The 25,418-nt window shown below is 38.3% G+C and overlaps 3 protein-coding genes across 7 annotated transcripts; 1 reads left to right on the forward strand and 2 right to left on the reverse strand.

Annotated features, from left to right (window-relative positions):
* Positions 1 to 180: 180 nt before the first annotated feature.
* Positions 181 to 7,489, reverse strand: bida (BH3 interacting domain death agonist). 3 transcript variants are annotated; one of them, XM_077515917.1, is made up of 4 exons: positions 7,084 to 7,489; positions 6,516 to 6,766; positions 2,417 to 2,550; positions 181 to 683 (listed from the first exon to the last, which is right to left on the reverse strand). In XM_077515917.1, exons 2-4 carry the CDS (start codon positions 6,757 to 6,759, stop codon positions 489 to 491), a joined length of 573 nt encoding a protein of 190 aa, XP_077372043.1. In that variant the 5' UTR covers positions 6,760 to 6,766; positions 7,084 to 7,489; the 3' UTR covers positions 181 to 488. The 3 variants fall into 3 exon arrangements, with proteins under 3 accessions (XP_077372043.1, XP_077372041.1, XP_077372042.1); XM_077515915.1 differs by having other exon boundaries at positions 181 to 686; XM_077515916.1 differs by lacking the exon at positions 7,084 to 7,489 and adding an exon at positions 6,845 to 7,050 and having other exon boundaries at positions 181 to 686.
* Positions 7,490 to 7,635: 146 nt separating this feature from the next.
* On the reverse strand, positions 7,636 to 15,606 carry wee2 (WEE2 oocyte meiosis inhibiting kinase). Of its 3 annotated transcripts, none has more exons than XM_077515909.1 (12): positions 14,689 to 15,606; positions 13,747 to 14,007; positions 13,419 to 13,633; positions 12,647 to 12,704; positions 12,152 to 12,321; positions 11,065 to 11,186; positions 10,427 to 10,573; positions 10,110 to 10,277; positions 9,946 to 10,031; positions 9,695 to 9,865; positions 9,466 to 9,614; positions 7,636 to 7,971 (listed from the first exon to the last, which is right to left on the reverse strand). In XM_077515909.1, exons 2-12 carry the CDS (start codon positions 13,900 to 13,902, stop codon positions 7,809 to 7,811), a joined length of 1,605 nt encoding a protein of 534 aa, XP_077372035.1. In that variant the 5' UTR covers positions 13,903 to 14,007; positions 14,689 to 15,606; the 3' UTR covers positions 7,636 to 7,808. The 3 variants fall into 3 exon arrangements, with proteins under 3 accessions (XP_077372035.1, XP_077372033.1, XP_077372034.1); XM_077515907.1 differs by having other exon boundaries at positions 13,747 to 14,067; XM_077515908.1 differs by having other exon boundaries at positions 10,173 to 10,277; positions 13,747 to 14,067; positions 14,689 to 14,928.
* Positions 15,096 to 25,270, forward strand: dennd11 (DENN domain containing 11). Its single transcript, XM_077515913.1, has 9 exons — positions 15,096 to 15,698; positions 16,445 to 16,544; positions 16,638 to 16,796; positions 18,310 to 18,463; positions 18,548 to 18,686; positions 18,824 to 18,955; positions 19,062 to 19,212; positions 20,407 to 20,475; positions 23,307 to 25,270. Exons 1-9 carry the CDS (start codon positions 15,323 to 15,325, stop codon positions 23,500 to 23,502), a joined length of 1,476 nt encoding a protein of 491 aa, XP_077372039.1. The 5' UTR covers positions 15,096 to 15,322; the 3' UTR covers positions 23,503 to 25,270.
* Positions 25,271 to 25,418: the final 148 nt, after the last annotated feature.

Genomic DNA, 25,418 nt, shown 5'->3' on the forward strand with positions numbered 1-25,418 from the left:
TAAACTACACAAATATTCCTTGTTGGGTGAACTTTGCACCTAATTAGCAATCCACAAGTTTGCAATCAAAGCACAGATGTTGAGCATGAAAAGCAAGAGAATGTCCAAAAAGCTCTCATCAAACTTTGTACCTTGAATTTCCTTCAGCGCACTACTTGAGAATGAACAAAGTGACAATGGTTTTGTGATGGCATGATTCCAAAAAAATCAACACCATTTATTGAGACATTTTTACAAGGCAGAGATAATTGAATGCATACAGTAAAAAATCTTTGCATTTTACATGAAAAAGAACCAACTCAAAATTGCATGTGGTAAACTTTACACATTGCATAACATTAAGCTTTGCATTCCTGTTTTCAAAATAAGACTAACGTTCAAAAACGGTACATCAACATGCCTTGTTTCTGACAAGTGGCTTAACATTCCCATTTTTAACCCCCAGCAAACATTTCACAGTTATTCCCTCTCGTTCCTCCCACTTGAAGTCACCTTGCTCGCGGGGGGCTGATGTACTGCAATGCAGTGTTGAAGAGATCTCTCAACAGTCGTGGGGTGTGTTCACACACCTGCTTCACCAGGGTGAGGCTGAGGGCCACCATGACCCTCTCCTGGGCCAGATGCTCCAGGCCCACCCCCTGCATCATGGCCCTCTGCACCTCAATTTTGAGGAGGTCCAGCCACTGCTGCAAAACAAAACAGTCAGCAAATGACACTTTTTGGGGCATGACCATCTGAATCTAAGTACACGTTTCTTGGAGCTGAGTAGACACTTGCGTACATTTTTACTAGCTAGGGGTGATTAAAATGTTTAATCTTAATTGCACAACTTCAATAGTTTAACTCAATTAATTTTATATCTGTTCTAAATGTACGATAAAATAATTGTTCTAAGTTGTCATACAATTGTTTACATAAATGGAAAAAATGTCAAAGGGATACTTTACTTATTTAGCCATTTTTGGCAGTCAAACATTAATATTTTGCCGATAATAAATTAGATATTTTCATTATTTTTCATGTACAATTAGTACCTTTAAAAACACATCTTGCAATTTGCTGTCGACTGAAAATGACTTCACAAGGGTTCAGGTAACCAATCACAGCTAAGCTTGTGAATGTTACCTGACCAAACCTAGAAAACAGGTGAGCTGTGATTGGTTACCTGAGCCCTTGTGATGTCATTTTCAGTCGACAGCAAGTTGCAAAATGTGTTTTTAAAGGTACTAATTGTTCGTGAAAAATAATGAAAGTATCAAATTAGTTATAGACAAAATATTAAACTTTTTATTGCTGTAATGGGCTAAATAAGTAAAGTATCCCTTTAAATAGAAATATGGCTGCATCTTTTAGTCACCGAAAGTAATTTCATAAAATTTGATTAAAATTAAAAAGATGTACTGTAAAAAAAAAAAAAAAAAAAAAAAAAAAAAAAGAGCGATATTGAGTTGTGTTGGTCATTTTTTCCTGCCACTAGATGGCATAATTGCATTTGTAAGACATTGGGGACAGCTCAGTTTTTCTTTTTTCTTCATTTTTTTTCATATTAAGAGTCATCTATGAAGCAACTTTTGAAATTCTGCTGCAGTGCACATTTTTAAAATTGTAAAATACAACTTGGCCCCAGTTTCCACAAATATTTGCATTATTATTAAAATGTATCACTGCTAAATTTTGACCTAGACATGTCTGCTGCATTGCGAATGGAATTCCCCCAGTACAGGCTTTCCAAGTAAGTAGTGGTCATTAATCGCATGTACCATCACTCGAACACGTGTAAAATCAATCCATCCATCCATCTTCTTAACTGCTTATTCCACACAAGGGTCGTGGGGGTGCTGGAGCCTATCCTAGAGGGATTCGGGTAGTTGGCAGGGTACACCCTGAACTGGTTGCCAGCCAAGTACAAGGCAGGTTTAAAATATGGTTTCAAATTTTCCAGCACTTTACAGGTGTGATAAATCGAGATTTTTACCGCTTACTGTAACTCAAACCACCAAAGCCAGATGTCAACCAAGGTTTTTGAGAAAAATTGGCCTCAAAACTTGGAATTAAAACCAAAATGTTGAAAGAATCTTGTGAGACTTTAGCTCTGTGTTTTGCTTTTTCTTTGGCTTCATGTCACAACATAAGTGTAGCAGTGGTGGAAAAAAGTAGGGTTCTGATACCATTATAAACAATAATAATAATAATAATAGTACTTTGAATCAGAGTTTGCAATTCTAAACATTTTAAGCAGATGTCAATTGTGTGTTTTTTTTTTTTTTTGCTATGTGCAGAAGGGTTTAGCCCCCTCCCCCTGCAAATAGCAGAGGTTGACTGTATTATCTTTGTAGAAGCTGAATTGGAGCTCTGTGGATTGTGCAGTCTACCAAGTTTTGATTCCATGTGGTGAGTGTCTTCAAAGCAGACTCACTTCACTTGGTGATGACATGACATTTCTGCGCAGGTTTCGGGCAGCCTGGTCCACAACATTCTGCTCAAGTTGGGCGGCAATTTCTCTCAGCCTAGCTGCGACTTCCTGCAGGGCTCTTGCTTCGCGTTCACCACCTACAGGAAGTGACAAATATGCATCTGTGCTCAATCCATGTTATTGCTTCGAGCTGGCTCTTGTGTCATACACCCCGAGTTGTGAATGTCAACAATTCAGAGACTCATAGATTCATGGGTGATATTACGTATTAAAAGCTTATATATTAATTAAATTAAATTAAAAAAAAAAAAAAAAAAAAAACACCTCCGGACAGCATGGTGATGGTTCACACATATTCCAATTAAGTTTGGGGTTCAACTCTCAGCTTCTGTGTTGAGTTTGCAATCCAAACAGACCTCAGGTCTATAATATAAAATAGTTAATTAAGGCAAGGCAAGTTTATTTGTATAGCACATTTCATACACAAGGCAACTCAATGTGCTTTACACAAGGAAAGACAACATATAAGCATCAACAAACAATGGTTAACATTAAGAGGAAGAAAAAGAAAAATAGGTTACAAAATTTACTTTAAAAAATAATGCAATAACAATATTAAAACATTATTCAACAAACTTTAAAACATTTAGCATAAGGAAGTTTAAAATAATAAAAAGGGGGGGGGGGGACTATAAAACTGTCGAGGTTTAAAGTACATCAGATGGTATAATTTGGTCTGTGTGGTATGTCAAAAAAATACAATATTTCAGGAGTGTATTTAGGAGGGGTGTGAATTGCCTAGTACCTGACGATTCGATTCGTATCACGATTCACAGGTCACGATTCGATTCGATACCGATTAATCCCAATACGAATTTATAAGTCGATTGTTGCGATTTTTTTCATTCAAATTTAGAAAATGCTAATCAGTAAACTTGTAGAGTGTAAGATTTGTATGAAAATGTATTATTTATTTATCTGAAACTTCAGTCTTATACAGGTTGTAATCTATTTCATGCTTGAACAGCATTAAAATAAAATATTAAGGCTTAATGTTACGTTCATAAAACATTCTTCCATGCTTAAGGTGTGAACCCTAACCCAAAGTAAGATGTTTTGTTGAATATTTTTCCATTAAAAATGGAAGTTTAAAAATCGATTCAGCCGCCTATTGAATCGATTCGAGAATTGCGCGATGTAGTATCGCGATATATTGCCGAATCGATTTTTTTTAACACCCCTAGTATTTAGTGAATAGTGGTGCACAACACTGCACGAAGTACACAGATTTTCTGTGTACTGCATATAGTAGTGTATTACTATATACATTGAAAAATCATGTTATTACTTTCAGGAAATACAGCAACCCAAAGTACAGGCAGCATTATTAAAACACACACATTAGGGTGTTTTTTTTCTTTTCTTGATGGTTGTTACAATCAAGCTAGGAGGAAGTGATGTTCCTCTTAAAGAGGAAGTCAACCTAAAACAAAAATCTTTACAATAATATGTTCTATGGATCCCCACTACTCTAAACATGCCATTCAGATAAGTATAGTGTTTGTGGGATATGAATCAACCAGCAAAAGATACCTGATTTCTCCATCTCAGAGGGTTGCCATTTTGTCACTTGATGTCGACTGAAAATGACATCACAGTTGCTCAGGTAATGGCCAATCACAGCTCAGATTCAGAAAAACAGATGGAGTTGTAATTGGTCGTTGCCTAAGCCCTGAGCAACAGTGATGGAATTTTCAGTCGACGACAAGTGGCAAAATGGCCACCCCATGAGATGGATTAAAATGGGTGGATTTTACTGCTCGTATTCCACAAGTGCGATAATCAGAATGCTGTGTTTAGATTAGTGGGGGCCCATAAAACATATTGCAATGATTATTTTTATCATTTCCTCATTAAAATGAGCGACGTTTCAACATACTTAAATTGACAAAGTAAAGGTAAAAAAAAAAAAAAAACTGCTATAATTTGTCTGAGTAGCTACCAATGAGCAAGCAAAAGCCCAACTCGGAGTGACGACACAAAACTGCGGTCAGGCCAGCCTCCACTCGAAAAGACGGAAGTCAAGCCAGCCGCCCCAACGATTGTTAATACTGTGCATTACGATAACTTGCCGACTTGCAGCTACGTTGGCCACCTTCAAAATAAAAGCTGCTCAACACCTGGTTTAGGGTAAAAAACAAAAAAAAAAACCAACAAAACATTAAATCATTAAAGATTCATGGTTTGTTATCCCAGGACCAGACCAGTTCTACAGGACACTACACCTCCCCAGGTATCCAACCAAAGTACTTTGAACAAAATTTCAGGTTATATTTCAAAATAAAACTCCTTTGAAAATTGAAATTTCAGCTATGACAATGACTATGAAAAATTCATTGTTTGTTATCCCAGGACTAGACCAGCTCTAAAGGACACTACACCACCCCAGGTATCCAAGCAAAGTACTTTGAACAAAATCTGATGTTGCATTTCAAAATAAAACTCATTTGAAAAATTGGTTTTTCGACATGAATCCCTGATTTTTTAAAAAATCCTTAAAAATTCATGGTTTGTTATCGCAGGACCAGACCAGTTCTAAAGGGACACTACACCACCCCAGGTATCCAACTAAAGTACTTTGAACAACATCTGATGTTGCATTTCAAAACAAAACATTTGAAAATTGAAATTGCGACCATTATTGCTGATTTCAAAAAATCATTAAAACTTTATGGTTTGTTATCCCAGGACCAGACCAGTTCGACGGGACACTACACCACCCCAGGTATCCAATCAAAGTACTTTAAACAATATCTGTTGTTGCATTTCAAAATAAAAATCATTTGAATAATTGATTTTCAGACATGAATCCCTGATTTCAAAAAATCGTTAAAAATTCACAATTTGTTATCCCAGGACTAGACCAGTTCTAAGGGACACTACACCGCCCCATGGATCCAACCAAAGTACTTTGAAAAAAAAAATCTGATGTTGCATTTCAAAATAAAACTCCTTTGAAAATGGCCCTGGTACTAGGACAACAAACTAGGATATTTTTTTTTTTTTTTTTTTTTTTTTTTTTTAAATCAGCAATAATAGTCGACATTTCAATTTTCAAAAGGATATTTATTTTGAAATGCAACATCAGATTTTGTTCAAAGTATTTTGGTTGGATACTTGGGGTGGTGTAGTGTCCTGTAGAACTGGGCTGGTCCTGGGATAACAAACCATTAATTCTTAATGATTTTTTTTAAAATCAGGGATTCATGTCTAAAAATAAATTTTTCAAATGAGTTTTATTTTGAAATGCAACATCCGATTTTATTCAAAGTACTTTGGTTGGATAGCTGTGGTGGTGTAGTGTTCTTTGGAACTAGTCTAGTCCTGGGATAAACGTTGGGACAAACCATGAATTTTTAATGATTTATTTATTTTTTTAAATCAGGGATTAATGTCTGAAAAACAATTTTTCAAAGGAGTTTTGTTTTGAAGTGGAACATCCGATTTTGTTAAAAGTACGTTGGTTGGATACCTGGGATGGTGTAGTGTCCCTTAGAACTGGTCTGGTCCTGGAATAACAAACCGTTATTTTTTTTATGATTCTTTATTTTCAACCCTAAACCAGGTGTTGAAGAGCTTTGATTTTGAAGGTGGCTAACGCAGCTGCATGTCGGCATGTTACTGTAATGCACAGTATTAAAAATCGTTGGGGAGGCAGGCTTGACTTCTGTCTTTTCGAGTGGAGGCCGGCCTGACCGCAGTGGCACACTGCACTGTTGAAGCATGGTTTATTTTCCCATCATTTATTGATTCCTACCGATAACTTAACTAGTTTCGCGATCACGCTTATTTCACGCTCTGATCGGATACCCCCAGCAGGTTTGGTCATGTGACTTTCGTAAACTGAGCCGCAATTGTTTACCTGCGCCGAGCACATGTACGACATTTTCTGTCTCAAGTCATAGCAGGTTGCAAAATGTATTTTTCAAGGTGTTATTTGTACATCAAAAAATTTATCGAATTATAAACAAAATACCATTTTACTGCTAAAAATGGCTAAATAAGTCAAGCACCCCAAGTAAAGTCAACTGAGTGTACTCACCGGGCCAGTAAAGCTCCACTAACGGCTCTATGTCGTCGATGGAACCGATGGTAGTGGACAGATTGCCGTCACATTCGATGACTCCGCATTCTTCTTCGCAACTGCTCCTCCAAGTTTCTGTGAGCTCTTTGCCCAAAGAATTAACAGCAGCGTTGTACTGCGCGTTACTGCAGTCCGCCTGGAGAAAGCTCAACAGCACCAAAGTGGCGTTCTGCTCGCCGGTCAACTTGGTCAAATCATCCATCACTTTGCTGAGGAGAGATAGTTTACGGGCGCGTTAAAGTCGGTCAAACTCACTTTTCTATCTGGCGGTGCTCTAAAACATTTACCAGAAAAGTGAAGCGATGGTAGCAAATATTTGCCAATAAATACACTAAACCTTCCTCAAAAGATGAACTACGGTAGCTACGATACCATTACAAGCTAGTTGTGTTAGCTTTAGCTAACCCATAAAATAAACTGCAGCAACAGTACGTACTTCGGTCAAATGCTAGCTGGTTAGCCGTTGCCAAATCAAACTTTTTAAATCAAACTACCTTCAGCCACAGCGAAAACCCCATTTACTTACATTAGCGCGTCTTTTAAGTCTCCCGGTTTTGACGCACCAAACAGACACACATCAGCTTTCTTTGGGCTACATATTGGACTCCTCGCTGGTAGGTGGATCTTAGACTGCGTCAGCTCAGCTGTATAAAAAGTTGTCTGGTACGGCGGAAAAGTTCGTTTCGAATGGAAAAGCCTCACAGCAAATAAACAAATATAAGTGCACACAGCAGATAAGTCATGTTAAAAATAAATAAATTAAATAATAATAATAAAAAAATCCCAGCTAAATCACCGGTAGTTTGTATACAAACATTTAATCAAAACTGGATAGCAGCTTCATGAAATTAATATGAAACATTTTAAACAGGAAGGAAGACAAACCACTGTCCTATTATTGCGTTGGTTGGAGTTTTCAACTTTAGTGCCAACATAATGTGAACAAAAACAACTCAATGGAAATCCCCCGTAGTAGTCCTATAGGTGAATAATACCTACTTCTTATCCTCATTCCAAATTATGACACAGTTCAATAGATAAAAAGCCAACAGAAATGAATCTGAAAAATAAAATAAAATTGAGAAGTTATTAAAATGTTTATTAACATAAAAAAAAAAAAAATCTTAAAAAAAAAAAAAAAAGTTAAGAACTAGCCGTTTGCTCGACAATGACCACTCATTTGTTTACAGAACCAACAAGATGGTTGCATGTACACAATGGAACGAGCTTGTGGATTGGGCTTCCCTCCCATCACACTCCATACCCTGGACAACCAAAGCTCATGGACCGTACAGTCTTTCTACCCACAACCCTCCTCCCACATCTTGGCAGTGACCCTGGCTTTTCGGGACGTTTCAAGTCAGGCAGTGGGCTCTTGGGGGACAGAACAGCCTTGCGTGCTTCTTGGAGCTCCCTGTGGAGAAAGAACATATTAAAAGACAATTCTTTTAACAAATTTCCCCGATGGTGGCACATCAGGGTCAGAAAGGTATTCTCTGCTGGCGTGAACACTATCAGAAACACGTACAACAAAATTGTAATGTTTGTCTCATGAAATTGTGTTAAATTATTCCTACTAGTCTATTTCGTTAATTCCGTATTTTTTCTATTGATTGCACTGCAGGGGCGTGCAGAGACATATGGAGGAGCAGGTGCTCAAAGTGGAAAAAGGGGGCACATGGAAATTAAATGTTGGAACCAATATAAATAATAATAATTAAAAAAAAAACCTTACTGTCAAGAGACATTATAGGCCAAATTAAAAAAAAAAAATATGTCTGGACCCGCAAAGTATTTGAACATTGTGATGAAGGAATCCATGTTAGTTTAATGTATTGGGGCCAAGAGCTGCACCACAACACAGAAATATGCAGCATCCAATGAGTGGAGATTCATTTTCTTCTACCTTTTTTTGACAATTTTATGAACATATGGTAATTTTATGCCTCCCTTTCCTTTTTTTTTTTTTTTTGGACTCATGGAGCAATTTTCAGCAGGAAAAAGTTAATATTTTGTCCAGAATTCATTTGATAACGTCATTATTTTTCATATCCAGTTAATACCTTTAAAAACGCATTTTTCCACTTGCTGTCGGCTGAAGATGACATCACCTGTGGTGACGAAAAAGGTAACGACCAATCATGCTCACCAGTGTTCTGGCTTCAGTATTTAGCAATAATTGGTCATTACCCGTTTCCTGATCACGCGTGACGTCATCTTCAGTCGACAGCAAGTGGAAAATTAGTTTATAAAAAACGTATTGTTCATGAAAAATAATAATTATCACATTAATTACAGACAAAATCTATTCATACTGCTGAAAATGGCTCAATGAGTCAAGTATCCCTGTAAGTTGACCGCAAGTGGAAAAACAGCTGCCTCCTAAGATGGATGCTGCTTAAAACTCATATTCCACAAACGCCGTATTTAGGCTAGTGGGGCTGCACAGAAGATATTGTAAAGAATTTTTTTTTGGGGGGGGGGGGGTCGACTTCTCCTTTAAATGGTGACATCCTTGGAAGAACAACAGGTTGTCAACAAAAAAAGCTGATGCTGCAATCAAAATATGTACTGCATTACTGTATAACTTCTTAGCAAAAGTAATGTATGATAAAAGTGACACCTGCTGGTCGTCTTGAATAGTGCACTTCAAAAATAGGACGTTCAAATCATCTTGATGAGCCTTTTGCAAACTCTTGAGCCAATATTTTACCTAAGAAAAAGCTCTCAGCATGTCACCAAACAAACATCTGAAAACTGACTCAACTCAAGATGATGTGAACACAGCCATACCAGACATGCTGTTTGAAATAATAGATTTAAAAAAATAAAATAAAAAATAGAAACAAACAGTCATTTGGAAATTGAAACTTGCAGTGTAAATGAAAGATGAACAGTCATTTCTTACTTTTCAAGCATGGCTGTCCTGAACTTCTCCACGTTTAGCTCTCGGCGCAGCTGAGCCGCCAGTCTTCCTGTCCTCTCCTGCCTCAAGATGCTGTGCTTGCAAAGCTCCCTGGCTGAGGGCCGTTTGGTGGGGTCTGGATCCAACAACAACTAAAAGACAGATGCATATAAAGAACGGCCAGACTTTGAATAATCAAGGTCTCAATCAAGCTTTCCAGAGCAAGGGATACCTGAAGCAGGCCCCTGAAAGGAGGTGAGAGCTCCCTTGGAAGCAATGGAAGGTTGCCCTCTCGGAGGCGATGCCACTCATCTCCGTTTTGTGGCATTGGTGGAGCCCCCGCTGCCAGTAGCACGGTAAGGCCCAAAGCAAAAATGTCTGCCATGGGAAGATGGGTGTAGTTCTGGTGCATAAATTGGAAAAGTCCATCAAAATTACGAAAGATTTACAACATGTATTATTTTTTTTCCTTCATCATTTTACCTCATGTAGAACCTCCTTGGCCAAAAAGCGACTGTCCCCTTCTTCAACTTGAGGATTATTAGTTGATGTGACATGACCCAGATCACCTGTTGGAAAAAAAAGGGATTCATATATTACACATATTTCAAAGGGAAAGTCAACCCAAACACACACACTGAACCTACAAAAATTCAGAATTCCTGTGGTTACAAATGCACCATTAGTCATTTCGTCATCATCCTCCATACCAATTTTGTACACAACTCCTGCTGGGTGGCTTCCTTCATCCTCCTCTTCACTCTCCCTCTCACATGCTGTGCTTGAGACAGTACGCTGGCAGATAAATATATTACCTGAAGACACAAAAGAACATTTATAAGAAAAAAATCAAGCAACAACTTCCTTATTTTGGAATCCGTACCAAATTGTTTACCTCCCGCATCTGTCAATTTTGTGATTTGAAATAACATCTAGAGAAAAGTAAAAGAAAAAGCAGACTTACTTGGTTTGATGTCCAGGTGCACGAGTCCTAAACCGTGGATGTACTTAAGACCCATGGACACTTGTAAGAGCAAATCTTTTAACTCCGCCCTAGAAAACATCTCCCCTTGCATCTCCTTTGTCCTGATGACGTCACTGAGACTTCCACCTAGCTCATACACGTACAAAACATGGAGTTGCAACATCAAAATCACACAAGCAGATATTAAACTTAAAGAGATACTTGACTCATTGAGCCATTTTCAGAAGTGAAAAGTTAATATTTTGTCCAGAATGAATTTGATAACTTCAATGCGTTTCATGTACAATTAATACCTTTAAAAAGTATTTTCTACTTACTCTCGACTGATGATACCACCTGTGTTGAGGAAGTAGGTAACAACCAATCACGGCTCACCTGATTTCTGGGTGTGGTCAGTAAAGTTAGCCATGATTGGTCGTTACCTACTTCCTCAGCACAGGTGATATCATCAGTCGAGAGCAAGTAGAGCATTTTTTTTTAAAAAAGGTATTAACATGAAAAATTATGAAGTTACCACATTAATTATAGACAAAATATTAACTTTTTCCTGCTGAAAATGGCTTAAGGAGTCAGGTATCCCTTTAAAATCAATTAAAAAAAAAAACCCAAACCCTTACCATTACAGTATTCATTCTGAATAATCATATGGTCTTCCTCGGCCCAGGCAGAAAAATAGCGGACCACATGGGGATGGTGGCCAAGAACTGCGTGTGCATAAACCTCCTTCAGAGCCAGATGCCTAAGAGGACACGTATTACCTATTTAATTACATTTTGCTGCTCATTTAATAGCATTCATTGTAGTTAACGAAAAACAAACTAAAATTAAAAAAAACAATTTCGTTAACAAAATAAAATAAAAAATTATACTTTTAAAAAACCAAAAACCAACTGAAACTACATTTTATGTTTATAACACTAACTATAATTATAGCTAAAATGTCCTTTGTTATCGTCTTTGGTAATTCATTTAATGCATGAGCCTTAAGGGATGATTTTAAATACCGATAGATTTATTTTTATATTAACTGGAATAAGGACGATTGAAAATGTGTCACACAGAAGTGACGTCATCTAGCAGCAGCCAATAGAAAAACACCTTCAGATGACGCCACTCCCATGTTTTTTTAATATTGCGCACAACAAATACACATTTTTTTTTTTAAACTAAAACCGAAAATAAACTAAGCATTTATTAAATAACTAAAACTAATAAAAACTAGCAAAACCACCCTGAAAACGAATTAAAACTACCTAAAAAAAAATAAAAAATTCAAAATGAAATAACTAAAATGAAAAATTCCAAAACTATAATAATACTGACGGTAATCACCGTCACTACCATAGTGGCACCACCTGATACTTAATATACAGTCAATGGAAAAACGATCAATAGTGAGAGGTACTGGAAGTTGATTATTTAGGGCACAGGGCCAAGAGCAGAGGCCACCTTTTAAGGACATACAGTATGGGTATTAATAATAATAATAATAATAATAATACATAAAAAAGCTGTGATGTATTATGAATTCACCTTCAAATCAGATATTACTTGCATAAATGCTGTGAGAATACATTTTCTTCATGTGGATAGCAAAGAATAGACATGTTTGTTTTACAGGAACATTCAATAGACGGGACATCGCGCGCGCACACACACACAAGAGCCAAGTCAAAGCTGGCCAACGTCACGCTGCCAACTCACTCGTTTGCAGAGCCTGCAAGGGGTCGTCGGGATCGTTTGATGGCGTACAGGCAACCGTCCAGCCTTTTCACACACTTGTAAACCGTTCCAAACTCGCCCACGCCAATACTCTCCAGCTCCAGGAACTCACTCTCGTACCGCGACAACATGAGCGCTTGGACAGCTTGTCTCTGCGCGCACACACACGCACGCACACACACACACACACACACACACACACACAGAGGGCCAAAGCATCTCTAAAGACAGCACTTGCGTCACAATGCTGAATCAGAAGTTTGGTAATAGCAAGGAGGAGACTTGTCATTGGTGCCACCATATATAGTAATCCATCCTGTGTGCATGCTGACAATTTTGGCTCAGTCGGAGATTTCGTCAAGGAATTCCGGAAGATGAAATGGCAGCTTGTCAATTTGAAAAGCAAAGCACGGAGGAGGCAGCCATGGATGACGCAGCCTGATAGGGAGGCGCAGTCGGTGATAAAAATAGTCGTACCTTTGGTGGCAGGAAGGCTTCGTCATCCTCTTCTGATGATGTCAGGCTGTGTTTCAACCTGAAAGACAAAATTGAACATTTTATGGTCGTTTATTGATTATGCCAAAAGCACTTAGCTTCACACATTAAAGTTCTTTCCCAAAGCCAAAAATGTTTAAATGAAGTCGAATGCTTCAGAGGTTTTACAACTTCAATTAGCTTTTTTTTTGGGGGGGGGGGGTTCACGCTGGGGGGCTGTAAAGTTGCTTATCTTTGCTTGTGTTTTATTTGTTTGTTTTTTTGCAACACATCGAAATGAAGGATCATCTTAAGTGGTTTTAAGAGATTAATAATAATAATAATAATAATAATAATGCAACTAAGATTATTTTAAATCGATCAATCTGTTGTTTATTTTGTCCATTAATCAATAAATTGGATTAACATGCTTTAATTTCCATGCCCTTATTAAAAACAACAACATGGAAATTTTTTTTTGTTTTCCAAAGTTAAAGTAAATGTTTTATTTTTATTCAACAGAAAGATAATCAGTCTGCTGTTACTTCTAAATATCAGGAAATCCACACCATTCTCATTTTTTTGGTGGGATTTGAAATTAAATTAAGTGCAGACTTTCAGTTTAAATTTGAGGGTATTTATATCAAATTCAGATGTATAGTATATGAATTTTTGTATTAATGTCTCCCTCTGTTTAAGGGACCAAAAGTAATGGGACTAATCACTGATTAACAAAATAAACCCTCACATACTGTATTAAAATTCCAGTCTTTACCTGTTCCCATAATCCGCATCAGTATCACTCCTATGGGTGCCTTTCCACTGCTTCTGCTGCTCACCAATCCTGTGCTCCGAATTGGGGGTGAATGGGTTCACATTGACCGAAGGTGCCTGGATGAGGCTTGCAACAGCTGAGGTGTAACGCATGGCTCTTGGCTGTCGATTTATTTTAGTGGTGGAAAAAGGCTGCGATGACTTGGACAACAAACTCTTAAAAAAACAAAAACAAAAGGGGGGGGGGTAAGATTAGTATTGACATTACAAATGTATTTTGACACACTACATTGAATACCACACGAAGTACCAGAGTGACCTCCCACTACCTTTGGCGTGCTGGGGGAATCACAAAGCCTCAGCTTCTTCCAGGAGGCGTAAGGAATGGGGCTATTGCAGCTCAAAGGTGAAGATAAGGTGCTGTATCGACCGCGGTGGCGCTGCACCCTGGGGGTCCTGCATCCAGGGCTGCTGGGGTTTTGCATCTTGGATGTGCAGTCATCAGAGTTATTGTCACTGCTGCTACTGCTGCTGTTGCCACAGTCGCTGCCTTCCTTTCCACAGTTGGTGAAGTCCAGCCGTTGGGAGATCTCATCAAACAAATTTGCCATGCTGTGGCCTTCATTTACAACACAGGTGTCAAACGAGACCTGGGGGCCAGATCCAGTTTGCCACATCATTTTTTTTGTGGCCAGCTAAGGTTAATCAAAGGCATCTATATCATGCTTCTTGTGAAAATGTGTATCAACATTACAAACTGTCTTCACTTCCAATAAAGTTGAGTTGTAATCATTTTTGTGACAAAATCCCTTTAAAAAAACACATTTTGTTTTACATCAAATTATTTTCCTTGACTTGTGATTTCAAAGCTTGCATCATTTTTTTGTGCAGGCTTATATGTAGTAATTATTTGAGCCCTTTATTCATTTATAAGGTGCCACAGCTTTCTAAAGGAAACAAGAAGACACTTATATTTCATTTATTTGCTCGCTTTGGGCCAACGACACACATAATATTTAGTTACTTAGATTGGTAGATGTAAAAATTATCATTCCTACAGACACACCGTGCATCTTCGTCACTTGCACATTATTGTTATTGGCACATTTTGAGCTAGTCGATATACCGGAAATAGTCCAAATAAACCTAAAACCGAACGTTTATCTGCACATCTGAGCGTCAAGCACCTACTTCCTATTTCGTAAAACGCCGTGTTACAGCTGAATATGGATGTACATTTATCACATAATGTATGCTCACGAACGACCTACCTTCCTCCAGTTCCCACCACGCTTGAACCTCGCGCTTAATATGTAAATGACTTCCTGTTTAAATAAATGATGTCACCGGGTTAATGTTTAATTGAACACGTCACCCGAAAACCAAATCTTGTTGTTTGCAAACCTTGTTTTTTTTGTTTGTTTATTTGTTTTTTTAATTACAAACTATGCAGGCTACTCAACTTAGGTGGTGGCCATATTTTTATGCTGGGCTATATTTTAAATATCAATATTTTATTTATTTATGTATTTACTTATTTTTAAGTTATGCCTGGAACTGAATGGGGGCGATAGGGTCATTATTTTCAAGCATAATGCGAGCAGGTTTCAGATTAAATATGAACCAATTTAGGTCACACTATGACCAAACGGAGACAGTAATATGGGCACGTGGGCGGAAGTGGTTACGTCATCAAAACAGCGAGCAAACCAACAAGCGAGAGAGAAAGCCAGCAGGAGGATCTTCCGCCCCATCACTGATGTGACAAGCTCACAAATGAAAAGAAAACAACATTCCAAGCCAGATGAAACCATGACGCAGTTTTAGCCTCGTCGATTCTCGTGGACGTCGAATAAGTGAATATTTTCCTCTCGGCCTGCCAGCCGTCGACGGCAGCGCGGCACCATGGTGGAGCAGTCGGACCGAGCCCCGCTACTGGATTGGGAGGAGATCCCACCGTCGTCCGACCCGAACCAGGCGGCTCCGTCGCCACCTGCGGCGCCCAAGGAAAATAAGGACGCGACGGCGGGGAAAAAAACTTCGACACCAGTCTGCCTCGCGGTGACAGAAATTGGCAGGAGGAACGACAATTCCACCGTCACCTGCCGCCCGACAGCTGTTGTTGACGACCGGGAGAGAAGCCCGATGGGCCGAGAAAAGCTTCCCGGCTACATACGTGGTCAGCCGGTTCCCTCCTTCCCGGATCTGACAGTGAGAGATCAGTGGGAAGACAAAGATCACATCGTGGCTGTGTTTGTAGTCACCTTTAATACACGATCAGGTGAGGAAGACTCATCTTTCTAATTCTAAAACAGTGGCTGTCAAACTTTCTACACTACTTACAACCCTAAAAATGACTAATATTAGTAAAACAGCGTTCATTATAAACCATTAAATTAAGCAGCTTTTATTCCAAAAAGCTTCTTGTATTTCTTCTTTGTTGCTGCATAAACATTTTGAACAATAACTACACTTAAATATAAGAAAAAAAAAACTATAAACATTGATTCAATTAAAAATGTATTGCAGATAAATGTTAAATTAAAAAAATAATTGAAGACATATTTTTGTCATATGCAGAAAATGCATACTAGAAGGAGGTTGCAAACTTTTAATAATTTTGTCATCAGTCAGACAATGTTAGCTACCGCAAATGGATGGCAAGCCATTTGGGTATTTATTCAATATCTTTGAGCAGTCTCAATGGGACAATATATCAATCAATTTTTCAAATGGCATGGATGACAATACCCAATCGCCATACTGTATATCTAGTTATTAAGATGTGAGTCTCAGCGAGATAGCGAGCTTGTTCTGTTTTGCTTTGTTCTTAATGTGTTGTCAATTCCCATAGCCCAGCTTCACATGGAGTCTATTTCAATAGCTGAGTCATTGCTTTCCCACCAGGCCTTGACCTCTTCCTACCCCTAGAACTGATTGAATAAGAGGAAGTGTTCATGATGAAAGTATAGTAGTGACAGGACATGGACATGACGACATGTGTAACTGTGTGTATGCCCATGACAGGAAACATGGTAGAGTGGTGCCTACCTCATGACATCAACCTGGATGGAGTTGAATTCAAGGCAATGGCCAGCGGTTCCCACAGGATTACAAACGACTTTATGTATGTACTACCAACCGCCTCTTCTCTTCCGCTAAGTGTTAATGCATTTACCTTTCCGTGCTCACTCCTGATCCTTGTCTGACCTCCTGGTAGATATTTCCGCAAAGGCTGTTACTTTGGGCTGGCCTGCTTCGCGAACATGCCTGTGGACAACGAGCTGGAGCGAGGAGCCAGGATGAAGTCTGTGGGAATTTTGTCTCCTTCCTACACGCTTTTGTACCGTTACATGCACTTCCTGGAGAACCAAGTCAGGTACAGTAAGACATGCTGTGTGATAGCACCATTCACTTTTTCGCCAATCATATTAGCTTTGTCAAAATAAACTTGTGTATTTTTCAGGGTAAGTCCCAATTAGGTTAAGATGTCCATGTATATTTTTTGAATGATGTCTCAACATGGAATCTGGAACTCAGGTTTTGTGCTTCATCGTCACGCACAAAATAAACATTAAAACCCAATCAAATATATAAAAATATGACTCAGTTGAGGGGAAGTATAATTTAAGGAATTTTTATGAAGTTGAAAATCGTTCTCAAGGTGAACAGAATGAGCTGAAAGTTTGGAATTTCAAATGTTAACGATGTGAATCTGTTTTTCTGAATGTGTTGTTAGGGATTGTTGTGTGGGAATTTAAGTGGTGAAAATGTTTAATTTTTTGTAAATAGGAATTGTCATGTTGAAAAATGTTGCCAATTGAATTGAGTGGAATGTTTTGAATTTCAAATGGGATTGATGCGAATCATTTTTTTTTTTTTTTTATTGAATGTGTCACAGAGAATGATTCGAGATATGTGTTTGTGTGGGAATTTAAAAGTGGTGAAAATATTTTATTTTGGTGAATGGGAATTTTAGCCTTGTTGAAAGGTAAAATGAATGAGCGGAATGTTTTGGATTTCAAGTAGGAACGATATGAATTTGTTTTGTTGAATCACCAGTCATTGGGAATGAATATGGAATTTTATTGGTGAAAAATATAAAACTATAATATGTGGGAATTTTCGTAGTGTTGAAGAAAGATTTTGAATGGTATTAGTGATTGTGGGAAAAGAAGTGAATAATCAGTAAAAATTGTGAAAAACGTGAAATTTTTGGTACATATGAAATTTTGAAGTGTTGAGAAGGTGAACTGAGTAAGGTGAATATTTAGATTTTTGAGTTGGATTGATGTGGACCCTGTATGTTGAATGTCTCATTTTGAAGGATTTGGAAATGTTGGTGCACACATGAAATTTAGGGAAAACTGTAACATTTTGGAATGAGAAAAATGGTACCCTTAGAAGACATGCAATTTTAGAATATGATAAAGTGGAAGGTATAAAATCTGTTTTGTATTTTTTAAGTCAGTGGCATAGAATAATGTATAAAGACCTCAGCCTTCACACATATATTTATCTTGGTCTAATTTTTGATGTCACAAAATCCTGGCTTTTGAACAGAGGTGTGTAGACTTTTTACATGTATTTCTACTACAATCTACATACTGCCTTGCTAATAAAAATACACTTATTAAATACTACCCCCTTGAAGATCTTTTTTTTTTTTGCTGTTGTTGTCTCTTATATAGGTTTCATTTTATATTATGTACCTAATGTAGTGCACAATGAGTTTACACACCTTCAGTCAGTAAAAATAAACAAACTGAAATGGAAAACAGTAAAACACTTACACACTGTATAATACAATGGATTTTTTGTTCCTGTGGAATTATATCAAGCTAAACAATACATACATTTGGCTTCGTTTGATGTTGCGATCACTTTTATAGACTGCAGTTAAAGAGTCCAGGCCATTATTCTCCACTGGAAGCCTTCTATGAGGACAAGAAGGCCATCCTTCCACCAACAACAAATGGCCTGGTCACTGCTTGCCCTACCTGGAGTGTGACCACCATCAACCGCTGTATGCATCCAGAAATGAAGGTGTGAAAGACTGCATCAAAGATGTAACTCTCTTACGTATAATTATGCTCGGCATCATCCTGACACATTGTTGACTTTCTGTAGATCACTCACCCAGCCGGCTGCATGTCCCAGTTTGTCCAATTTTTTGGGGAGCACATAATGGTACTATGGAAGTTTGCACTGCTTCGGAAGCGCCTCCTCATCTTCTCCCCACCACCTGTAGGCGTAGTCTGCTATAGAGGTAAGAACCTGGAACTTACACTTCATTGTATTTTATCATAAGGCATGGCAAATGGTGACAGATAGTTTGGATGTTACAAATATCCACATTTTGCAAAGTATTGCTGATGCAATTGCTATCCTGTCTTCCTGTGTCAGTTTACTGCTGTTGCAGCCTGGCCAATGTCTCTTTACCTGGAATTGGAGTGTCTGTGCCTGAATTACGACCTTTCTTCTACATCAACGTAGCTGACATCCCTGCACTGGAAACAGAGATGTCATATGTGGCCTGTGAGTGCACATTGATGGATAATAACTAAGTGCACGGAGGTATTGATGAAATCTAAGGAAAGTAAATGCAAAATAGGTAAACAAACATGTCTGCGTATGATTTTAGGCACCACAGAGAAGATTTTTGAAGATAAGAAAGAGCTGCACGATTTGTACATTGATAACCAAAATGTGAAAACACACAGGAGCCATTTGCTGCCCCTGCTACGACTGAATGCAGCCGATAAGGAGAGGTACAGGAAACTGAGCGAACAGAGGTATGCAACACTGTGTAATACAATGCTGAAACAACGCCGCATGTAAAGTGATACGGATCCTGTCAGTTTTGATTCAATTACGGTATGCATTACTTGATACACTGAAATAATTAAAAATGCATTGACTGTTTTGCCTAATCAATATTATAGAATGTATTCTTTTAAACCAGAAATCATGAGCGAAGCACTTATTTGTTGGATTTTGAAATACTGTAGGTGTGGACTACATTTACAGGATCTTGATGTCTTCCACACTATGGGTTGTGTATGCATTATGTGGAAACTTCATACTATTTTCAATTGTCATTAAATCTGAAACTACTAAATTAAAAAAACAGCACATAACTAACATAAAGGCTGTTTATTAGTACAATAGGATGCCCCGGAGGATGTTTAATCAGAAGTTTGACAGACATTTTGGGTATAATACACCTGCTCCCATTACCCCCACCGTTCCCCTATCGACGAATTGTCTCGTCCACACCCCCTCGTTAACGAATATGCATCATTGACAAAAAAAAAAACTCCCTCCCGGATCAAATTTTGTTCCCAGTCCGTCTCTGCTTCATCCTATTATTGTAAAGTTGTGAGACTTGTGACCGACTTTTATAGAGGTTAATAATAATAAATCTTTTTTTATTTTTGTTTGTTTCAAAATGGCTCCGGAAAATACAGGCAGAGTAACTTACATTTTCAAACGTCATTACAAATGAGTTTGACATGATGCCTCTAAAAGCATATTGCTAGCTAGTATGTCGTCCAATTGCAAAACACTGAGCTGCATTGTATTTATTTACAGTGTAGAGCTTGACTCGAGCGCAAGTAACAATTTCTGTGGCTTACCCAATATTGCATGTTGTTTGTTGTAATTTGGTACACCTCTGTACAGTTCTGAAACATTTAGAATACTGTACAAGTACATATCATTCTTTACGAGCTGTCTGCTGTCCGCGACCCACTTTTGGATCCTGACCTATTAGTTGAGAATCACTGGTTTAGGGTAAGTAGGCAGTGGTTCATTTTAAATTTAAACTTAACTTTTAAAGTTTTATGTTGGCAATGGTGTTTCCTAAGGGAAAAATAATTTGAGCGTCCTGGAACGGACTGCGTTCAATGTTACAGGTTTCAGTGTCATTATAAATTGGAAGTAGTAAAAGTAAGTATCAGGTTTTAACAGCCAAATGATTTTTCTAGGCAAATGTTGCTGTACTCCCAGGAGGTGGATGGAGACTGTACGTCGAATGAGGAGGATCTTTTTATTGTGTGAGTTCTTCTTGAAAAGTTTACTCATAGAGAATAAGGATGTAACGATATCAAAACATCACGATAAGCTAATTATCACGATAGTGTGGGGAGGTTGGAGATATGAAAACGCTTATATTGGGGGGGAAAAGCAGAATATTGTGTTTTTGCACATAATGACAGCAGTGACAGAGAAAGACTTTGTCATGTCATTGCCATGTGCTCCTTCCTATTGGCTCAGTGGCACAAAGTATAATGGTCTATGTAATTCACAATGTTGTGTTTAGCTGAAGCAGGCCAAAGGGTTGTTTTTGTTTGTTTTTTTGTCGAAGATGTTGAAAAATATTTGCTGGGATGACTAATTTATGGAAGTGATAACCATCGCAGTGGCCAGAACATTCCTAACTCATTTGCTCCCAATAACGTGTAAATACGTTTTTTGTTTTAAGGACGTTTTAAAAAAAAAAAATGTTTTATTTTTTTTATGCAAGAGCAAACAGAAGGCTTTGATGCAGCCTCTCAACTGCAAAGAACGGTTGCAGAAATGGTAGTTATTACACAAACGGCCAGCAGGTGGCAGCAGATCAAAGGAGATCAACCAGGGCCGCCATGTCGAAAAAAAGCTAAATTACTTACAATTTTAAATAGATTTGTGAAAATTGATGAAACTTAGCTCTCTTCTAATGCTAATTGCTGCAAAACGGAAACAGATAGAAACATACTTTTTTTTCCTGAGGAAAGAAGAGACTTTAATCTTTCTTTTGATATGTTCCATGCTTTTATAGCAATAGAACACGATATTCTGTGGGCCTTGCAAAATCAGTCAAAATCCAGTAAAACAGCCGGGGCGAACGGGATTGCTTCTGTGAAAATGGCTGGGAGTGAATGAGCTAATTAAAATTAAACCATACTAATAAACTAACCACCAGAGGGTGCACAAATGTAATAGAAATTCAACATTTTAACAGACGTGCTGCTTTTATTATCGTTACATGAGACGACAAAATTGTGGTAATTTTAATATCGCAATATCACAATATTACATCCCAATTAAAGAATACACAGTGGACATAAAAAGTCTAAACACAACTGTTTAAATGCCAAGTGTTTGTGATATTAAAAATGAACGTAGCTATCTTATTTTTCCCCATATTCATGTGACCTAACCTGGCAATAGCCAGATAACATCTGGTACCTCTCCACAGTAATTTCGTCGGTTAAAGGCAGGACATCCTGTACAATAATTGATTGATTGGACGATGCGACATTCTACACGTTTGTTTTAACCAATCACGGCCACGGGTGAAAATTTCATGTTCGTTCTTGCCGAAAGGGGAAAAAGCACAAACATCTTACCAGCTAGAAATGCACAAAGCTCGCCTCGCTGTTTAACATTCAACAAGGAAACGGTAAGTAATTCTGCGAGAACAGAATTAATTGCAGCGTCCATACGTCCATGTTAGGTTTGTTTGTTAGCTCTGGCGTCGGCACTGGCTTCCTGGTTTCATCATAGTTGCATATCCCGCCCCCAAACACAATGTCACTTTGTGATTGGTCCGAATCACCAGCGGTTCGGGAACACCGGTTATTAGCGGGAGCGGTACAAGATGTATTCTCCGGAGTTTGTGAACTCACAAATACCGCGAGAATTCATCTTGCGAGAGCAAGGTTACATGTAACCTGTAACTTGTACAATATTTTGAAGATGGGATGTGAAAATAAACAAAGGAGATAAGATAACACAGTTGCGCAAGTGCGCACGGCCTCTCGTAAGAGGGGACGTCGTGACAATTCAAAATTAATCGATCACATTCAAATTCATGTCTAATGGGAGTGAGGACACACCCGCCACTATTTACAGTGTCTTTGATTAGCTGACTCCCATTTAACAGGACCTTGAGTGTGATTGGTTAATTCTAAATACAGTGGCATACCCAGTTTTATGTTGATGTACACAATTGTAATTTGTGCAACTGCATTATTTCAGTTGTTTATTTTTACCTCCACTCTTAATATTTCTTTTCATTTGAGTTGTACAGTGTTCCCTCGTTTTCCGCTGGGGTTAGGTTCCAAAAAATACCCGCAATAAATGAAATCCGCGAAGTAGTTAGCTTTATGTTTTACAACTCTTATAAATGTTTTAAGGCTCTAAAATCCCCGACCGCACAATTTATACACTTTTCTCATTGAGGCATTTACATGTTCTCACATTTCTCTTTTGTTCAAACTTTGACAATGTTCAAACCTTCATAAATTTTATAAAATGGGTACATTACTGTAAAAAAATATGCAAAATTGCACTTAAAAAAAAAATCCGCGATACAGCGAGACCGCGAAAAGTGAACCGCGTTATAGCGAGGGAAGACTGAACAGGTTTGATGTCACATTAATGGTGGGGGAAAAACAGTTTTGAAATGATTCATCTTGGTTTTATTTTATTTTTTTAATATATATACAGTATATCACAAAAACTTGACTTTTTCACAGGGGTGTGTTGACTTTTTTTTTTATATCCATTAGTTCAATCATAGTCCCAGGCAGCCATGATATCCTTGTGTAAGGTTGTTTGATACCACTTTTTTTTTTTTCAGGCCGATACCACTAGTATGAAATTCCCCCCCCCCAAAAAAAAACCTCCAAAAAAACAGTGACATACTTTTAAAGAATTACCGAAATATCTCAATAAAGGATTTATTTTTTTAATTGCACAAAATGAATGGCAATTTTCTATTCATCTAAATTCTACTGCTCATAAAACGTCCACAAGCGCTACTGTAGCTACCTGGTATCGGTAGACGCCCATTCCTACTTTTATGCATTTTTCTAACCTTGAACCTTTATTCCTGTTCCAGGTTCTTCATGGAGCTTAATAACCGCATCTTCCAGATCCTTTCAGAGGTTGCAGGCAGCGCTGATCCCACCCTGACGGCAGAGCACGTGAGGGCCATGGGGCTGGATCCCCAGGGCGATCGCTGCTTCCTGGTGGAGCTGCTGGAGGTGTACGGTGTTGACGTCACTCTGGTTATAGACAACCTCTGCTGCCACTAGCATCGGAAAAACAGGATGATACCGCCCGGTTGGTGGTGACTTTAAGGCGCGCGCACACACTGAGACACTACTTTCACCCTGAGCCTTCATCTGTTGCCTGCTTTTCCGTCGTCAGTGTTTGTTTTCTTTTGTGTACATTGCGTCATCTGTCTGTCTCAGGAGAATGGACTAACTCCTGGCTGATGGTGCTGTGCTCTTTTAGACATACTGTCCTCTTTCTGTTTTTTTTTTTTCCAACACTGGATATGTGCTCGATAATATGTGGCAGGGGCGTGGGTGGTCGGGGTGCACCAATCAATGACATTGTTAGCACTGGACTTGAATTCTGCTGTGATCCTTGTACATCTGTGAGTGCATTGGCCACTCTTTTGACCTTCAGAAAAATGAAGCAATAGAAGTCTGCATCTTTGTCGGCGATCAGTCTTTCACATTATTGTATTTTGTGAATTGTTCACTTTTTTGGCACCGTCAACATCTGAGTTAAATTCTCTCAATGAATGTGATTCTATGACACAACGTTATCATGAATGCTGCACCATTTTTGCACCAATAGCCACGGACTATTTCTTGATGCGCACACTGATCATGCATCGTACAGGCTCAGAAAAAAAATAATAATATTCACACTCAATATCAGTGTATATTAGATCTGGATGGACAGAAATCGACTTCTACAGGATCCTTATTTCTGACATTAAGGGGATTTGTGTTGTGCTATTGTTGGTAGGCTGTTAATAATTTTACTAAAACAGTGCTGAGGCTGTTCATCTGCTTCTCCGAGCTTTTTGAATGAAGAGTCCTTGATGGAGCGCCAAAGAGGTCCTCCTTGCTTCTCTGTGACAAAGTTCCCTTTGTGTTGTGAAGCTAGGCAGCAGCTTCAACTCTTCCTTATTGAAATTCACCAAATCAGAAAAAGCCTCCCCCGCTTCTCTCTTTTCATCGCCATCTCATTGAATAAATCCAAGTCTGGAGTGGGATCAAGTGTGTTTGAACACTGCTGGCACACATGGGAAGTAATCCATCACGGTGCCAGCCAGTCTCAATAATAATTTTGTTCCACGTTGGAACAGCGAGGCAGGGGCTAATATTAAGTTGATAGAGGTGCTTCTCAAATGTCTCATTAACCTTTGGCAAAATGCGAGGCAGGTGGAGCACCACTGATTTAGAAGGATGTCCAACCAGCCTTATTGTGGTTTGAGCCCATGCTTCCGAGATTGGTTCATTAAACATTAAGTGCAATTTGCATTGTACATAATTAAGAAAAAGAAAAATGTAAAATAAATAAAAACTTTATTGTTAAATGGGGCCTTAAGGAAATATGACTTATGACATAAGTGGGTCAATGTTATACTGTGTGTTTTTGTGAAAAGATTTAAGTACATACAGTATTCCTCAGCACATATGAATGATCTGTTGCCTTGGACCAGTCTATTTACTTTTCAGCAGCCTCCAACATTATTTGCATTTCTGGTCTACATTAAATGTCAGAGTGGGTGGACATACACACAATACACACCTGTGTAAGACTCATTGTGGAGATGTTCACCGATGCGTACCAGCATTAACTACAATTACTGTTTGTACAATGTGTCACTCTGAATGTCCAAGACAGCAAAACTACTGCACACAGTGTACATTTTCTACTCGACTGTAAAATATATCAAGAATAGTGACTGTAATTAAACATTAATATACACATGAAGTCAATAGCATGAGCAACTGCTAATTTCACTGTACTTTGTATGACAATAAACATTGACTGATTGTCTTTTCTGACCACGTTTATTTTACAAGTCTTTAGCACTGAGGCTTTACAGGTCTTACTGCAATCACACTGTAAAACTGAGCTTTACAGGACAATTAGTGCAAATTGCTTGACTGATTACAAGACTGTTATAGAAAAGCACCAGAAAGAA

Source organism: Festucalex cinctus, chromosome 3 (genome assembly GCF_051991245.1).
Source record: "Festucalex cinctus isolate MCC-2025b chromosome 3, RoL_Fcin_1.0, whole genome shotgun sequence".
NCBI lineage: Eukaryota > Metazoa > Chordata > Actinopteri > Syngnathiformes > Syngnathidae > Festucalex > Festucalex cinctus.

Excerpts from the sequence above, each read along its gene's own strand:
- bida (XM_077515915.1), bottom strand. The coding sequence starts at position 6,759 with ATGGATGATTTGACCAAGTTGACCGGCGAGCAGAACGCCACTTTGGTG. Across the intron at positions 2,551-6,515 it reads AGTGGAGCTTTACTGGCCCG|GTGGTGAACGCGAAGCAAGA; the intron begins GTGAGTACACTC and ends CACTTCCTGTAG. Across the intron at positions 687-2,416 it reads TCATGTCATCACCAAGTGAA|CAGTGGCTGGACCTCCTCAA; the intron begins GTGAGTCTGCTT and ends TTTGTTTTGCAG.
- wee2 (XM_077515907.1), bottom strand. The coding sequence starts at position 14,028 with ATGGCAAATTTGTTTGATGAGATCTCCCAACGGCTGGACTTCACCAAC. Across the intron at positions 13,634-13,746 it reads ATTCCCCCAGCACGCCAAAG|AGTTTGTTGTCCAAGTCATC; the intron begins GTAGTGGGAGGT and ends TGTTTTTTTAAG. Across the intron at positions 9,615-9,694 it reads CTTTCAGGGGCCTGCTTCAG|TTGTTGTTGGATCCAGACCC; the intron begins GTATCCCTTGCT and ends TCTGTCTTTTAG.
- dennd11 (XM_077515913.1), top strand. The coding sequence starts at position 15,323 with ATGGTGGAGCAGTCGGACCGAGCCCCGCTACTGGATTGGGAGGAGATC. Across the intron at positions 16,545-16,637 it reads AGGATTACAAACGACTTTAT|ATATTTCCGCAAAGGCTGTT; the intron begins GTATGTACTACC and ends ACCTCCTGGTAG. Across the intron at positions 18,956-19,061 it reads AGAGATGTCATATGTGGCCT|GCACCACAGAGAAGATTTTT; the intron begins GTGAGTGCACAT and ends GTATGATTTTAG.